The sequence below is a fragment of the Arvicola amphibius genome, chromosome 15, assembly GCF_903992535.2.
Source record: "Arvicola amphibius chromosome 15, mArvAmp1.2, whole genome shotgun sequence".
Lineage (NCBI taxonomy): Eukaryota > Metazoa > Chordata > Mammalia > Rodentia > Cricetidae > Arvicola > Arvicola amphibius.
In genome coordinates this window covers 19171896-19190378 of record NC_052061.1, presented here as the reverse complement: position 1 = coordinate 19190378, position 18483 = coordinate 19171896, and the positions used below count along the sequence as shown (strand labels likewise).

General features: G+C 39.7%; 1 protein-coding gene across 1 annotated transcript in view; it reads left to right on the top strand.

The window, feature by feature from the left end:
* Positions 1-1692: 1692 nt before the first annotated feature.
* Smarca5 (SWI/SNF related, matrix associated, actin dependent regulator of chromatin, subfamily a, member 5) overlaps positions 1693-18483 on the top strand; it is a 36371-nt gene continuing 19580 nt past the window's right edge. Inside the window, exons 1-10 of the mRNA XM_038313097.2 lie at positions 1693-1863; positions 4268-4342; positions 5825-5991; positions 8622-8722; positions 10568-10668; positions 11673-11852; positions 13198-13353; positions 13436-13567; positions 15362-15430; positions 16931-17040. Of these exons, the coding sequence (XP_038169025.1) occupies positions 1693-1863; positions 4268-4342; positions 5825-5991; positions 8622-8722; positions 10568-10668; positions 11673-11852; positions 13198-13353; positions 13436-13567; positions 15362-15430; positions 16931-17040 (1262 nt within the window). The remainder of the gene's footprint in view (positions 1864-4267; positions 4343-5824; positions 5992-8621; positions 8723-10567; positions 10669-11672; positions 11853-13197; positions 13354-13435; positions 13568-15361; positions 15431-16930; positions 17041-18483) is intronic.

Below are 18483 nucleotides of genomic sequence, written 5' to 3'. Positions count from 1 at the left end.
GCATAGCCACAGGATCTCCATGAACCTGCAGCAACAGCAAGACATAGGAGAGGAGTATCCATGAGGGCCCAGTAATGATGGTGTACCAAAGCCAGAGGCCTTGAATCTGACCAACGACACATCTCACAGTGAACATTCACAAGTAAAGCTGCTGGACAAAAGGGTCTACTGCACGACACACAGCAGCTCCCAGTGCCACCAAGACGGATGAAGAGGTGATGGAGAGGTGGGAGAGATGGAGGATGCCTCACCACAGGCAATCAGTTTGGGCTAGGGTTCAAACCCAGGGCTCAGGCATGCTCACGCATTTCACCAACCGACCTACAACTCCAGCTTTCACAAGTATTTCAACGCGAGTTTTCCAGAGCGTTTTGATTGGACAATTACTAGGGTAGTACAAACATTTAAACTTATTACATAGCTCTTCTAAGAGATTTGAAATTCGACATAATTCAGTTAACTCTTGAAGAGACTTCCTTTTTTCAATGTTGGAGACCACTAAATCACGAACAGGCGAATGTACGCCTGGGAGTAGATGGTGAGGTGATGCAGGAGCAGAAGCAAGGCTTACTTAGAGCCTCCATGTGTCCTAAGGCCAGATATAGAAGCAACACCAATAATTTTTCGAGACAGAACTTCTCTGCCAGCAATGCCCAACTAAGAATTTTTCTTTTTTAATTTTTGAGACAGGGTCTCACTGTTTAGCTCTAGGGCTTTCCTGGAACTCACGCTGTAGACCAGGCTGGCCTCGAACTCTCAGAGATCCGCCTCTGCCTCCCATGACAAGCAGTTCTTCTTAAGGCGACAAGAATGCGCATTTTGTTTTGATGCACACGGAAAAAACACGCCATCATCTGTCTCCGTCGGCGGCCATTCGCGCTCTCAGGGGTGGCGAGTCTACCCGCCGGCCACAAACGCCGAACTCTGGAAGGGGATGCACGGAGCTGCAACCCGAGGTCATTGTTTTCCTGGACGTCCGACGTCACTTAGCGTCACGCCCGGAGCAGAGGCCAACCCGAGCCGGGATGGCGGGCGGGCGGGCGGGCGCGCCGAGAGCCGCCGAGCCGTTACGGAGCCGCCCGCTCGCATCACGCCGACGAGCCCAGACGCAAACCTACGTCGCCGCGCTGCCTCGAGGCCCCGCCCACCCTCCCTCCGCTGCTTGCCGGAGGCCTGGAGGAGGCGGGGACAAGGAGGAGCCGGCGCATGCGCCGTCGCGGGCCGGCCTGTGAGGGGGAACTAGCGATCTCGCGAGGGTTGGGAGCGGTGGCGTAGGCGGCCGTCCCGGTGGTTGGAGAAGAGTCTGCTCCGGAGCGGAGAAAGCGCGGGAGGCCTCCGAGGACCTTTCGCTTTCCTTTCCCCTTCCCTCAGCCCTCTGCCTCCTCAGTCAGCCCGCCCTCCCTGACCTCCGTGACCCCGCTGGCTCCGCCCACCCTGGTCGACGTGATTCCCGCCGTGAAGTAAACGCCGGGGAGCGGAGCGGAGCGGAGCGGAGCCGAGTGCGGCGGAAGAGGACTCCGGGGCGAGCGCCGCGGCGGGGCCGGCTCGGATCGGTGGTGGAGCCGCCGCGCGTGAGAGCTTGCGGGCGGATCTCGCTCCTCGGGGGGCCCGGACGCCAGAGCCGCGCAGGCCCAGGCCGCTTCCCTCCGCGCCGCGCCTGCCCGTGGCCGCGGCGGGTGACGCAGCCGGAACATGTCGTCGGCGGCCGAGCCTCCGCCGCCCCCGCCTCCCGAGAGCGCGCCTTCCAAGGCCGCGGCGGCGGGCGCCGGCGGGAGCGGCAACAAAGGCGGCCCCGAGGGCGGCGCGGCGCCGGCGGCCCCGTCGTGTGCTTCGGGCGCGGGGCCCGCGGACGCTGAGATGGAGGTGAGCGCGGCGGGCGCGCGGGGAGGGAGATGGATGCTCGGCTGGCGCCAGGTCTCCTTCACCTCTGCGTTTTCCCTCCGTGTAGCCAGCCTAGGCGGGCCGCGGGCGCCCCTAGGAAACACATGCTCCTGATTACCGTGGCCGAGGGGACCGGTGTTCCCCAGCGCTAGATGCCCCCCAGTCTCGCTCAGTTCCCCCCGGATCTGGGTTTTAGTTTGCACGAAACTTTGGGGAAGGGCGAGGGAGCTGCCCCTCCGAGTGGGATTCCCGGGGCGAGCGCGACGTCTCCCAGCGTCGCACGCAGCTGGGGACTTGCGCCTCGAGTGCCCCGTCCCGGTGCTGGCGGGGGCGGCATCTGTCTGTTTTGGGCAGAAACAATGGCGAGAGCTGGAGGGCCGAGGGCGCAGCTGCTTCTGTGCAGCCAGGAGGGCCCTTGCTCCACCGGGAGGGGAGCGAGCGTGACAGCCGCAGCACCTGTCCTGGATCCCCATCTAATTAGGGGTTTGTGGATGGAGAAATGAATGAATGGGAACGTTGGGGGAGGGCGCTGGGCTGCTGGCCCAGCGCATTATCTCCTGCTAAGGTCCATTCAGATCGTTCGCTGTTGAACCACCTTCTGGGGTTCGAGTGGGCCAGATGATGATGACAATACTCGAAGTGGGGGGGAGAGGGTGGAAAAATGGTGGCGCTGCCAGGAAGGTCTCTTCGATATGCTCCCAGGCTTTGAGTTGCCTGGGAACAAAGTTATTGCTTCCAATTTTTATTCTTGGCCTTGGACTTGTTTTGAGGTATTCTGTAGTTCCAGGCCCAAAGCTTCTGAGAGTTTCAGTCCTTAGATTGGAATGAACCCTAGTGCAGCATTTCCACCGTAAGGAAATGACGGGGCAGTCTGATTCGCTTGGGTGAAATAACGTGTTGTTAGTCCTGGAAATAACTTTTAGTGGAGAGGGGAGGTGTTAGTGTAATGCCCTAATTTGAAGTGTATGAAGTTTCATTTTAAAATGGATTTTATTCTGGGCGTTGGTGACATAAGCCTTTTATCCCACCACTTCCGAGGCACTTGGTCTACACTGAGTTCCAGGACAGCTAGGGATACACAGAGAAACCCTGTCTCCAAAAAAAAAAAAAAAAAAAAAAAACAAGCAAAATTTTGTATTTGATGCCCCTTAAGATTTTAAACTGTCTTTTGAATTTCTGGGACTGTTTAACTGGATTCTTGGATTTCTACCCAGAGTCTGGGCACCAATGACACTGAAGGGAATTATATTTACATGTGCAGTTCTCCAAGGGAGATGCTCTTAGTTCACCATAGCTTTGCAGATTCTGTTTGTTGTAACTTGGAGTCACATTTCCCCTATAGGTGTTAGTTCTATTTACGGGTCCCAAAGATGAGAATTTAAAACCCAGATGAAATTAATTTTTGAGTCGCTATAAGTGTGAATGTGATAACACCTGTGGTATAAAATAAGTGCTATTTTTGTTCATCAGATGAGAAAACTGAGTCTTCTAGAGATAGAGCCCGGGGCAGAACTGTGACCTGGTTCCAGAAAGAGCCTTTTCTACACGCCTTGCCCTGTCATGTGTTGTTTTTTCTTTAAGTTTCACAATTTACATATTGCAAAATATCAGTAATTTCTGTTTTTCTCAATTTTATTCTTCACTCCTTTTCTGTTCATGTAGTTTTTATTGTCTTTTAAGACAATTACCTTCAGTCTGCTTTTCATTATCTTAACTGAAGTTAGAATCAGAATTATGTCTGTGCTGAGTACACTTACTTGCCTGATGTATCTGATGACCTGAAATATGTTGTGTAGTTAGTAAAAGAAGACACTGAATTATAGAATTAATGTCTGCAGTTGGAAAGCACATACTATTGTAGGGTATACTTTACCTCTAATGTGTAACGTAGAGTAGGTTGGAGTTTTTGTCATTTGCTTGTGGCATTTGACTGTCATGACTGTTTCGAGTATATTTATTACTAACTAGGAGTCAGACTAAGAATATTTAATTAAGCTCCCCTATTTTTGGTAATGTTCTTGATAGGGGAGCTCAGTGACTAACGCCCTGGCCTCCATGTGTGCATTTGTGTAATAGCACAGTGCATGGACGGAGGTTTATGATAAAAGGGGAACATTAATGTTATCTTTATAATTCTTTTTCCCAAAAGATACAGATTTGCCCTTATGGCTTGGGTAGAAAGTAATTTTGCTTTAGGGTGTTGTTGATAATATTTTAATCATGGCAGCAGTTTATAATTGGGAAAAGTGATTTCCCCATAGTATTTAATTTTATCCTTATCAAGTTTCATGTTATGTGATAGCCATTAAATACCTAGGGAATTTGGAGTAAGAATATATTATTTAGTTGACAATTCTTAAACAACTGTATTTTCCCTTTCTACCAGGAAGTATTTGATGATTCATCACCTGGAAAGCAAAAAGAAATTCAAGAACCAGATCCTACATATGAAGAAAAAATGGTATGTTCTAGATATGTGAATAGCATTTATGATGAACCTTTGTAAAAAAGATTTTAAATGTATTCATTAATTTACATGTACAGGTGTCTCTAATTGTGCTGTAAAACATTATAAATTGTGGCTCTTTTTAAGATGAACATAACTACGGTGATAATACAGAGAACTTTTACCCACTGTAGTTTAGATTGTAATACTAATATATTAATATATAGCTTCAGTCCTCTGACTAAAGTTTACTTCATTGCTGCTAATCTCACATGTATGTATTATTCCCTGAGAGACCTTTTTATTTTATTTTTATTTTTTTATTTTGGTTTTTCGAGACAGGGTTTCTCTGCAGCTTTGGAGCTTGTCCTGGAACTAGCTCTTGTAGACCAGGGTGGTCTTGAACTCACAGAGATCCACCTGCTTCTGCCTCCCGAGTGCTGGGATTAAAGGCGTGCGCCACCACTGCCCGGCTCTGAGAGACCTTTTTTTAAAAAAAAAAAAAGATCATAATTGACTTTCTTAAATTAAAGGTGTGTGCTACCATACCTAACTTGTTTCTCTTCGTGTAAATAGATTATCATGTCTTTAAAACATCACTTACTGAAGGACTTGAGAGTTCATTCTTAGTAAGCTTATTTTCAAGAACTTGTTTTCAAATAAATTCACTCTCTTGATATGACAACAGGAAATATTCAAAGGGATAGCTAAGAAATATGAGAGAAAGGAATAGTACTATATGACATCTGTTGGAAAGTATTTGAGACTGAGGAGATCCATCCGGAGGGATCATTGTCAACAACTTTACAAACTGGTCTCTGCTGGCACATACTGTAATGTCATTTCTGGAGATAAAATTGATGGCAATTGTACCAGAATTAAAGTCTATGTTTCTGGTGATGGCACTGCACAATTTTCTATTAGTAACATGGCTGGAGACCCATTTATTACAATCCATGTTGAATCAAAACTATAAAATTTAAAATAAATTCATACTGAGATCATCAAAGAAAAAAAAGAAAAGTATTTGATAAGTGAATTTCAGACCTGGTACCCATTTAAAATTTGGCATCAGGTTGAGTAACCAGTATGCTTTTTTTCTGAATACATTTCCTTGTACAATGTTTTTCTTGTTTGTTTTGTTTTTATGTTATATTTAAAAATCGTGTTACTGTTATCAAAGAATAATGCACATAAAATGTTAGTTTTGGAAATACATGAATTCATTGAAGCATGTCTGTAGGCATGGTGTATTTTCTGTCATGCCCCTTATAGTCATTCCTGCCCTTAACCCACTCCCAGTCTCATCTTCAAGTCACTAACTGCACCGATAGGGCCGTGTATGCAGCCTGTACTTGTCCATCACCCACGTCTTTGGGAGTCACAGTCACCTGTGTTGCGTATTCATTAGTTTGCTCATTTTGATTCTTCACTTCTTCATGCAGGCATATGTAAATTATTTCTAAAGTTTAATAAAGTGTGTCTTAAATTTTGCAGCAAACTGACCGAGCAAATAGATTTGAGTATTTACTAAAGCAGACAGAGCTGTTTGCGCATTTCATACAGCCTGCTGCTCAGAAGACTCCAACCTCACCCTTAAAGATGAAACCAGGGCGTCCACGGGTAAAAAAGGATGAAAAACAGAATTTGCTCTCAGTTGGCGAGTGAGTAGTAGTTTATAGTTCATAGTTTAAACCTATTTGCTTTTTAAATTATATTTTTTAAGGTTTTTATTTTATCTTCTGTGGCTTCACAGTTGTGGCCATCAGTGTCTCTAAAAATATATACAATGACTTACTTTTAAACCATTAAATGCTTTCTTTGCTTTTATACCATTAAATACTTTGTGAATTTTAACAGCCGTGTTGTACATGGAATTAAGATGTTAAGCGTTACTTAGAGGGGTTAAAAATGCAGAGGTTAAGTGTGTTAGTCACCATTACATAGACGTGCATGGTCTGTGCTTGAACGTGAATCTGATGTATATTCTTGTCTTCCAAAAACCATAACTATGTTGAGAGTATGTTAGTATTTTGTGTTGGTACTAGAGATTGAACTTAGGGCCTCAATCTTGCTTAATGAGCATCCTACCACCAGCTTATAGAATCTACCCAATTTTTTCACTTTTTAAAGTTTTGAGGCAGGGTTTTTCACTGAGTTGTCAGAGTTGGCCTCAAATAAGCCTTAGGGACTGAAGGTCTTTCTCTGTCAGCTCTCTAAGTAGCTAGCATTGCAAGTACATATCCCAGCCTTAGTAATAAGGGCATTTGAGCTGATGTGTGCACTATTTGTTTAAAATGTTTGCTGCATACTTAGCAGGCTGCTTATATGTTGAAGTGTCACATATGCCATCCTTCAGTGTTTTTTGGTAATTCCTTGTATGTATTGAATATACAGATTTTTCAAGATTTTTGTGCTAGTATCCTAATATTTTAAGGGTGGTCTCTACTACTGTAATTCCTGATGTGTTAAATGTTGTAAATTAATTATCATATGTAAGATTATTTTAAAGAGATTATTTTAAAGAGATTTATCAATGAGAAAATTGTTAAGTGATTAGTTGAAACAGGAAAGTATGATGTTCATCTGGAGGGAATAAGCATCATATAATAAGAATATTCTGTTGTTCCAGTATATCTTATTATCACCAATTATGTATATCCAAAGTGCTGTTTTTATATTTAAAAATAATTTTTTTCAAGCCAGGTGGCAGTGGTACAAGGCTTTAATCCCAGCACTATGGAGGCAAATCTCTTGAGTTCTATAAAATGAGTTCTAGGAAAGCCAGGGCTACACAGAAACTCTGTCTCTAAAAACCAAAAAAAGAAAGAAAACTTTTTTTTAAAAGATTTATTTATTTATTATGTATACAACATTCTGCCTCCATGTATGCACACCAGAAGAGGGCGCCAGGTCTCATTACAGATGGTTGTGAGCCACCATGTGGCTGCTGGGAATTGAACTCAGGACCTTTGGAAGAGCAGGCAATGCTCTTAACTGCTGAGCCATCTCTCCAGCCCCCGGAAGAAAACTTTTTAAGAGACATCTTTGTACCTTAGGTATATTTAAATTGTTTCAGATGCAAGATCTTGTTAGCTATTTAAATATTATCAATGTCCTGGAATTATTGCAATAAGCATTATTGTGTTGTGGGATAATCAATATATGGTATGAAAAGAAATGCTTCTGCTCTTTCTGTTATTCTGTAAAATAGGGATGGTTCACAGGAAATACGTAGTAGGTTACTGAGTTTTGTTTCTTTACTGAATAGTGTCATTGGAAAATAAGATTGAGCTCTCTGTCTGTCTGTCTGTCTGTCTGTCTGTCTGTCTGTCTGTCTGTCGTCTTGTAAGCATCAAACCCCAGGCCTTGGCTACGGCAGGCAGGCAGGCACTCTATCACAAACAGATAATATTTTTTTAGTCGTCCCCTTTCTCTTTTTGGAGATGGGTTTGGGTGTGTATTACTTGAGACGTCTCAATGCCTAGCCCAGACTGGCCTCAAATTCAGTCTTTCTCTCCCTGGAATGTAGGAATTACAGCTGTGGCCAGCTAACACCAGGCATTTGCTTATCTCTGCCTCCTCAGTGCCTGGATTGCAAGCGCCAGCTGCATTTTGCTTTTATTTTGATGGGGAGATGGGTTTGAATTCATATCTTGTAAGGCAAGCACTTTGTTGACAAGTCTCCAAAGAAATCTTTGGTCCTTATTTCTTAGCTTTAATCATAGTTATGACTTTAAAAGTGTCATTTCTAGAATTTTCCTCTTGGCAAAAAGACATGAAAAGGCAAGTTAGAAAATTTTTGGCGTGTGTGTGTACTTAAAATTATTGTTTATTAAATTCTTCTGTGTATTAATGTATTTAAAATTTTTGATTCCTTCCTCCCTTTCCCCTTGAGACAGAGTTTCTCTCTATAGCCCTGGCTGTCCTGGAACTCACTATATAGACCAGGCTGGTCCCAGATTTAGAGATTAGCCTGCCTCTTAATGTATATTTTATTCATAGTTTAGCTAGCCTCATGAATATTTAAGGTTTAAATTTACTAGTAAATTTTCTCCTGCTCACTTTTTGGGCTCAATCTGCTTTTCAACTTTTTATTTGTTTATTTTCTTAAAATGTTTTGAGGTACATGGGCTTTAACCTAGGACTTCTACTTATGCTAGATAAGTACTCTATAATGTGCTACATCTGTAGCTTTGACTTAACTTAGATGCCTGTTAAGATTGTGATATCATTTGTCTGCTGTATTGAAATAAAACTCATTATTAGTTGATTTTTGTTTACATTTTGACAGCTACCGACACCGTAGAACAGAGCAAGAGGAGGATGAAGAACTATTAACAGAAAGCTCTAAAGCAACTAATGTCTGTACTCGATTTGAAGACTCTCCATCATGTATGTTAAATTCATGGAATCATTTGATCCTCCCACCCCGTACCCTACCCCCCACCGAGATAGTGTTTCTCTGTAACAGCTCTGACTGTCCTGGAACAGTCAAATAACAACAAAAGGCTGGCCTCCAACTCACAGAGATCCACCTGCCTCTGCTTCCCAAGTGCTGGGATTAAAGGTGTACGCCACTACTGCCCGGCTGAATCATTTGATTTTTTTTTTCAAAGAAGTTGATGTTTGAATTTGCTTTACCGATAATTTATAAATTCTTAGTAATCTTGGATAGCTAGCTACAGGCTGTGAGTAATTTAGGGTTGTTTGATCTGAGGTGCTAACATGTCGACTGGGCTTAGAGCTGTAGAGTGTTTCGAGTGCTCATAGCATTTGCAAAGCCTTGGCTTTGATCCCTAGAGCTGGGAGAGGATAGTATGTGCTGTATTTCAGAATATATGAAAATGCTGTTTATGTACATGTTCTAAGGTACATAAAAAGTGGAATGATTTTGCCTCATATTTTTCCCAAATAAGAAAACTACTTTGAGAGGATCAAGAAAAAAAATTTGGTTATTTGCTGATGTTTTCACATAAATTAATCATTTTTGAAATGTATTAGTGTTTTTCCATAAGAAAACATTTAGCCAGGCTAGTTTTACTTGTACACATCTTGATTTCTGATAGGATTAGAGGCTTCTGCAGTCTTCACTGCAGCCTAGCTTTCCTGCAGCTCCTGTTGAGATGAGTATTCAGTGTGAACAAGAGCAGAATTTTGGCTGGACTCTTGCTTAGTTAGAATGGTAAGGGGTTTACTCACTCTCACTTTGCTTTTCCCCTTTGTCTTATAAAGCACCCAGTTTCCTTTTTCTTTTCTTTTGAGGCAGGGTTTCTCTGTGTAGCACTGGCTGTCCTGGAACTCACTGTGCAGACCAGGCTGGCATTGAACTCACAGAGATCTGCCTCCCCAGTGCTGGGATTAAAGGCACGTGCCACCACTGCCTGACTTCTACTTTTCAAATCAAGCTAAACGCTAGAGACCGTGTCTGACAAGGTGGAAAGGAAATTCAGATTACTTCTTTTTCACATTTATTCATTGTAACTAGTGTATCCAGTCCTGGTTGATTAGCTTTTCTTTTCTTTTTTTTTTTTTAAGATTTATTTATTATGTATACAACATTCTGCCATACAGCATGGCACCTCTGTGGTGCCAGAAAAGGGCACCAGATCTCAGTATAGATGGCTGTGAGCCACCATGTGGTTGTTGGGAATTGAAGTCAGGACCTCTGGGAGAGCAGGCAATGCTCTTAACCTGAGCCTTTGTCCCAGTCCCAGGTTTTCATACTTAAGCAGTGATTTATCCAGGGAAGTAAAACAAGTAATATACACTAAAAGGCATAAGATCTTTTATAAGAAAAAGAACTTAAAAAATTAGGAAGGGTGGACTTGGAGAAAGAATTCTCTGTTTTTATTCCACCATGAGAACCTCTATCTGATCTTTAAGAAGGACAAAAACATTTGGTTATAAACATTGTGCTATCATTAAAAAGAGAGGTACAAAGGCCAGAGATGATCTGAAGGCCAGTGTGCTTTAACATTGGTTGAGTGATTTTGATGAGGACTCTGATGCCAACAGTCATAAATCATTATCAGTTATTTGTATCCAACTACTCCTGCTTCAGTTCAGATTTAATAGGCTACTTTTAATGATTTTAACCTTTCAGAATTCCCATAATACATGTGTCTTGAAAAAAATAGACACTTAAAGGTCCCAGGTAAATCTCTAGAATCAGATAAAAGGGGCCTGACCTGTTTTGTATTTTTTGTGTTTAAATTGAACTTGTTTTCTTGTTCTTAGATGTAAAATGGGGTAAACTGAGAGATTATCAGGTCCGAGGATTGAATTGGCTCATCTCTCTGTATGAAAATGGCATCAATGGTATCCTTGCAGATGAAATGGTATGTACTTGGTTATTTTGAAGCTTGAAGGTTTTTTTGGTTGTTGTTTTGCTTTTGTAACTTAAAATAGGTTGACATTAAATTTATAGCAGTCAAGAGAATAGTTTTGTTGATTACAACTAAATTTTTCTTGAAGTGTTATAAGCAACTTGCCTTAGCTGTATAAGTGATGTCTTCACATGTGAAGAATTATTATCTTGCTGGGTGGTGGTGGTGCACACGCCTTTACTCTCAGCACTCGGGAGGCAGAGGCAGGGGGGATGTTTGTGGATTCGGAGCCAGCCAGGTCTACAAGAGCTAGTTCTAAGACAGGCTTCAAAGCTACTGAGAAACCCTGTCATGAACCTCCCCCCCCCAAAAAAAAATTACAAAAAGGATTATAAACTCTGTAAATAGAGTACATTTTAAAATAATATGTTTTGAGAAGTTTTTTTTTTTTTGCTGTAAATTTATTTATTTTGAGACAGGGTTTCTCTGTATAGCCTTGACTATCTGGGAACTCGGTGTATAGACCATACTGGCCTGGAACTCACAGAGAGCCACCTGCCTCTGCCTCCCGAGTGCTGGAATTAAAGGTGTGCGCCACCACTTGCAACTTCTTTAGTTTTGTAATGAAGTAATTTTGCTGTTTCTCTTGAGTTTTATGAAGTTAACAGAGCTCTATTTCATAAAACGTCATATCTTCTGTTCACTACTTACTAGTTATATAGTAAATATTTTTACCGTAAGAAGTATTCACTTTTGCCTCTGATAGTTTGGGAATATCCCATTTTCTGAGCCTTGGAGGGATGATGTTGATACCGTCTTTTACCGACTTACATGACCTAACTCCGTTAACTGTCATGCACATTTTAATCTCTTGTCATGTTGTCCCAGATGTAGCATTTCTTTTAAATTTTCTGTGCGTGATGGGGGGTGGCTGTAAGTATGGAAAGCGTTTTTTAATGGGTAATTTAATTGATGTGATTCATTGGTTTACAATGTTTAATTATGAATTTTCTCAGGGTTTGGGAAAGACACTTCAAACAATTTCTCTCCTTGGGTACATGAAACACTATAGAAATATTCCTGGTCCTCATATGGTTTTGGTTCCCAAGTCTACATTGCACAACTGGATGAGCGAATTCAAGAGATGGGTGCCAACACTCAGATCTGTTTGCTTGATAGGAGATAAAGAGCAACGAGTAAGTTTTTATACCATAAAGATGAAATAGCCGGAGAAGGGATAATAAAGAAAGGGAAAGGGTCTTCACAAACTATTAGTGATTTCTAACTGTAATACTGCTTTTGTGGTTAAGAATTTTATGAGAAGGCTTTAAAGACTATAGAAAGCTCTAAGAATTTAATTTATGTTCAGTTTGTTTCTCCCTTCGGTAGTGATTTTATAAAGTCAAAGGGTGTCTATTTGGAACTATTAGCATGTTTAAAAAGGTTTTGAATGTGTCAAGATTAAAAATTTGAGGGACCAGATTTCTAGATTAGGGTACAGTGGTAATAGTTATAGAATAGTAATTGTTAAATTCAAGTGGAATCAATTTAGTAGTACGAGATGTTATGATACAAATATGAGTTAAAATACTGATTTCTTAGCCATACCCTTTTGGGACAAAGTCATGGAAATAAGGACACTATTAAGAATAAAGAACTTTGCTGGGTGGTGCAGTGCACACCTTTGATCCCAGCACGTGGGAGGCAAGGCAGGTAGATCTCTATGTTTGAGGTCAGCCTGGATTACAGAGTGAGTTCTAGGACAGCTAGGGCTACACAGAGAAACCCTGTCTCATAAAACAAGCAAAAAAATAAATAAAAGAGGGAGAGAACATAAATTTGGAAATTAGAGATAATGGATTGCATTCATTGATTAAATGATTGTATTAAATGATTTTGTGCTTAACTAGATAGGTTAATTTTTTAAGATTATATTTACTAGTGCTTTGCCTGGGTGTGTATCTCTGTACCAGGTGCATACTTCTGAGGCCAGAAATGGGAATCATGTCCCTGAAACTAGAGATATGGATGGTTCTGAGCCACCATGTGGGTGCTGGGTTGTGAACCTGGGTCCTCTGTAAGAACAGCAAGTGCTCTTAACCACTCACTGAGCTATCTCTTCTTACTAAGTTTGGGGGACTCAATTATTTCTTTGATTTTTTTTTTCAATATCTATATAAAATGAGAAAAATGTGTTAATACATATACAAATCAAAGGAATAAAACTTTACTAACAACTGTCAGTCTTTTGTTACAAATCCTGTTTCCTAGGAATATAGAGACCTAGCGAATTGTGGAAAGACATTTTAAAGAGTTAGGATTCTTGAGTTTTGTGATTCACTTCAGCTTTGTGAAATTGTTAAAACTGACGTTAAAGTGATTAATGAAGTAATTCTAGTGGTAGGAAAGCAAGCTTTAAGTGCTTATTTAATAATAGTATACTGTTTAATAATCTCACTCCTTTTTCTGTATTAAATTACTTGTTGGTAAGTTTAATGTATAATTGCATTGAGTGATGTAATTTTTTCTGTTGCTTTACAGGCTGCATTTGTCAGGGATGTTTTATTACCAGGAGAGTGGGATGTGTGCGTCACATCTTATGAAATGCTCATTAAAGAGAAGTCTGTGTTCAAAAAGTTTAACTGGAGATACTTAGTTATAGATGAAGCTCACAGGATAAAAAATGAAAAATCTAAGGTAATTTGATTCTTAATCTGAACATTTTTGTGTCTAAGGGTTTGATTCAGAATGTTCTAACAATGGTCTTTGATTCTTTCAGTTGTCAGAAATAGTGAGGGAATTCAAGACTACAAATCGACTGTTGCTAACTGGGACTCCTCTTCAGAACAACTTGCACGAGCTCTGGTCACTTCTAAATTTTCTCTTACCAGATGTGTTTAATTCAGCTGATGTAAGCATCTCTTTGTGGTTAATAATATTTTGGTTAATGCCTTATAACTTAATAATAGCAGTGTTTGAGGTGGTCATTAATTTTTTTACACTGGCCTGTTACTAACCTACTAAGTTGATCATGTATTGCGAATTCACTTTTGCCTTGACTTTAATCTCATTTCCCATCAGTTTCTACCATTGGAATGGCATATTCTTACTCCTGTTTGGCAATCAGGGCTGCTTCATTTTACCTCTGAGTTTCTAGGTTAACTGCTTGTTTTAAAAGCATTCCCAAGTAGCTTTGTATATCCCACACATTGTGTTTTATCATTCAGAAATGTCCTTCAGATGTGAAGGGATCGTTTAACCCTCTGTCATAGTTTCTCTTCCAGTTGCTGTGATAAAATAATCTGACAGAGACAAGGGAGGAAAGGTTTATTCTGGCCCACAGTTCAGGATACATACTGTTAAGGTTGAAGGTGCTGGCAGTAGCTGATCATACATCATTCACATTCAGAAAACAGAGTGTGATAAATGTATCCTAGTGTTCTGCTCCTCTTCTCCATTCTGAACAGTCCAAGATCCCCAGCCCAGGAATGGTCACACGGTTGGATAGAGCTTCGTACACTAATTGATGTACTCAAGATAGTCCCTTGTAGTCATCTGGGAGGCCCATTGCTGAGCTAGTTCTAGACTGTCAAGTTGACAATGGAGAGTAAGCATCACTCATGTTTTTCATTGTGGTATAATAACTTAGTCTTTATGTCTATCAGTTATGTACATAATAGAACGATGGTAGAAGTGGCTAACTGTTCATTGTACTAGGGAAAATAATTTATGTATTAATAGTCTGTGCTGTTAGTAATTACAGTTGTTAAACCAGTGTTCAATTCTGAACGATTGTTGTTCCTATGTCAGGAATGGGTGGCAAGAGCTTTGTTTATATTTATAGCATTTATATAAATAAGTTGTATATTTGTTTATATAAAGCATTTATATAAATAAGTTGTATAAAGGTTTTGATTTATATTAAGGGTTATTTTAAAAACAGAAATTTGGATTTCTGTTTGTGTTTTAATTTTTCGAGACAGGGTTTCTCTATGTAGCTTTGAAGCATGTCCTGGAACTATAATTTATAGACCAGGCTGACCTGAGACTCACAGAGATCATCCTGCCTCTGACTCCCAAATGCTCCGATTAAAGGCATGTGCCATCACTGCCCAGCTCAGATTTGAAAGTTTTAATTACAAATATTTTGATGTTTCTGAGACAATTTTAAGATAATTTGTTTTTCTTGCTAGGCTAACATTTATTTCTGCTAAAGCCCTCAGTTATAACAGAGATTATAAGATGTTTGCTTAACATGGCAAATTATAATAGATATTTTTAAGATATTTGATAAGGAAAATGTCCATATTCAGATTTTACATAAATAGTAACGAAATGCTTTTAATGTCAGTTTCACTTTGATTAATTAATAAGATGGCCATTTCTCAGAAACCTTGAGTTGTGTATTAAGTATTTCTGTAAACTAGCTTTCAGACTCTTTATTGTTAGTCAGTTTGTATTTGCAGAAAAATGCTTAACAAATAATATGATTCAGCCACCTGTCCTGGTGCTAGTAGTAAACATGTTTGGAAAACAATGGCTTGAACTAAATTATTTGTGTGTGTATGTATGTGTGTGTGTGTGTGTGTGTCTCAAAACTCGCATACCATACTAATTCTAGAAATCATTTTACATCTGTTGCTATAGGGCATTTGTGGTTAATACTGTTTTTGACCTTAAGATGTTTTTTTGTTTGTTGATCTAGGACTTTGATTCCTGGTTTGATACAAATAATTGCCTTGGGGATCAAAAGCTTGTTGAGAGGCTTCATATGGTATGTATGGTTAGAGCATATTTTTCAATGGTGAAAAGTTATGTAAATCACTTATTTTACTGCTTACAGGAATATAATACAGAATTATTTGAATTTAAAATTTACTATTTGAAATGACATTAGGGAGATGACGTGTGATGGTTTTAGTGTTAGAGTCTACTTTTAATGTAATGTAGAAGAAAGGAATCTCTCAATCCACAGGTAAGGGCACTTTTGGCTATCAGGACCAAACAAGACATTGTGACCATAACCCACAAGTCCCTTCATGACATAACATTAGGGCTTTTCAACATCTGTTGACATTTTGGGTTGGATAATATATAAGGGATAAGAGAAGAGAAGGCTGTACTGTGTGCTGTATATCATTTAACAACATCCCTAACATTTTGTCCTTGCTGCCATTTGTGACAGGCATATCTATAAATATGAAAAAAGTTCCCTAGCAGATAAAATTACACCCTGCTCACCTCTCCCTGCGTCCCAGTCTTTTCAGAACACTCGAGCTTTAATTTTACTTTTACACAAGTTTTCTGGAAACGTTTGACTAGTTCCATTTATTCTTTCATCATTGTTTTTATTGTATTTAGAATTTCTGATTTCTTTTTACGTAGCCTAAGACTTGTATCTACTACTTTCTTTATTGACCATCTAGGCTGAGGCTGGACTGCGTACTTTGTGTGTTCATTCCATCTTCAGTCATTTGAGCACTCTGGTGTTGTGTTTACCCTGATGGAGCGTAAGCACAAAGGCAGGAAACATGGTTATATACTTTGTACAGTACCTGGTTTCAGTGGCTATTTTTCTTCTATCTTCTCTTTCTCCTGTTCTCCCTTTTTCCATGTTCTGTTGTGTCGAGACATGATCTTGTTATGCAGCAATGGCTGACTTTAAACTAGGTAATCCTCCTGCCACAGCCTCCCAAGTGTTGGGATTATAGGTATGAACCCTTATGCTAGGTTGACCTTTTTTTCTTTATACATTAATTATACTTTTAAATTCTTGTGCATTGAGATTTTTTGTTAAGTATATCTGAAAGTAGTGATACTGTCCTTGGCACTTTTAATTCAGATAGTGCAGGAAAGGACTGGGGAAGACTTAAGGATTTGTTAACTTGCTAGAGACTGAATTGAACTGGGTATTTTATACTTGCCACATTTACTGCATCTGTAAGTGTCGAACAGTGTGTGTGCAAGTATCTTATTTTTAAACTAGCATAAATTAGCAATGTTGAAAATAGTTTTAAAACCTCCCATTTTCCTAGTATTTAATGAGAATTTAGCAAGTATTATATAAATGCTTACATATAGGATAAATAATGAAATTGTATTGTTACCCTTCAAGAATGTATTAGTAATAAATTATGTATTTAGGACAGGGAAATCTTAAAAATTACTTGCTATTCAAACAAGTTTCCATGTATTTGGTACATAATTATAAGATTTTAAAGTAATACCAATATTGCAGATAAGGTTATCTTTTACTTTTTGCCCTTTCTCTAAGGTTTTGCGTCCATTTCTCCTTCGTCGAATTAAAGCGGATGTTGAAAAGAGTTTGCCTCCAAAGAAAGAAGTAAAAATCTATGTAGGTCTTAGCAAAATGCAAAGGGAATGGTATGTATTCTGAGATACTTGGCAATACTGTATTTTCTAGATTTTCATTTTACAGTCTTTTGTGTCTTTCTGGAATTTCTGTTACCTGTTGATGCAGTGCTCGTTAAAAGGTGGTAAGAGGCGGGTCAGCACAGCAGCCTGGCTTGGAGGGTGGTTTCTGCTCCCCAGGGATATTCTGGTGATGGTCATTCCTTCTGTGTTTTATTTCACACAAGTGATTAAAAACTAGAAATTTAATTTAGTTATCCTAACATTGAGCAGAATGTTTCTATAAATTTCTTTCACCTAAAGTTCACTTAAAAACAGAGTCATGGGGCTAGAGAAATATTTCAGTGGATAAGAGCACTGGCTTTTCTTCTAGAGGCTCACAGCTGTCTTTAACTCCAGTTCCAGGGACTCCAACACCCTCACCCAGACATACGTGAAAGCAAAACACCAGTGCATGTAAAATAAAAATAAATGAAAGAAATTAAGAAACTGAGTCATAGTTTCTGTACTTAAAAAGTACATTTTTCTGTCTATTCAGAGCTAATAAACAAAATTAAGCAAGATCCATGATGCGAACAGAACAAAAAATGGCTCAGAATGTAGTTCAGATGGGAGTGTTTATCTAACATGCACAAAGTCTTGGGTCACTCCTCATCCCCACATAAACTAGATGTGATGTGGACAGCACTGGAAAGGCAGAGGTACAGTGTCAGGAGTACAATGTCATCTGTGGCTTATGTGAGTTTGAGACTAGCCTGAGATACCCTTTCAGATATGCACATACAAAATGTATGTATGCACACATACATGTACTTAAGAATATATAAAATTTATATTGGTTGTATGAATGTTTTGCCTTACATGTATATTTTTGCCATTTTTGTGCCCTATCCCCGTGGAGATAGGAAGAGAGCATCAGATCTCCTGAAACAGGAGTTACAGACAGCTGTGAGCCACTGTGGGTGCTGGGAATTGAATGTGGATCCTCTGCGAAAGTAACCAGTGGACTTAACTTCTGAACACCTCTCTAGTCCCGTAGATGTAAACCTTAATGTTTTTAGTCCATACATTTATTTAGTCTAAAATACTTTTTTCTCCTAAAAATTTTAAGAAATATATAATATCTTTATGAAATGATTGTAATGATACCTGGTAGTTTCAATATTTTCATAGGACAAAATTTAAAAGCTCAAAATATATTAGTCTTTAGGGATTTTTTTGGCATTTAATTATTTGTGTGCATGTACACGTGTATGTACGTTTCCATGTTAATGGTTTGTATGTGGAAGTCAGAGGACTTGTACAGTTTGGCTCCCCTTACCATGTAGGTTCTGTGGGTCTGCTCAGGTTGGTTACCAAGCTTTGGTGGCAAGTGTCTTTACACTACTTACTGTCCCCACATTTTAGAAATAAGTTTTCTTTTTTAAAGCTTTACAGACAGGTGTAGTGGAAACA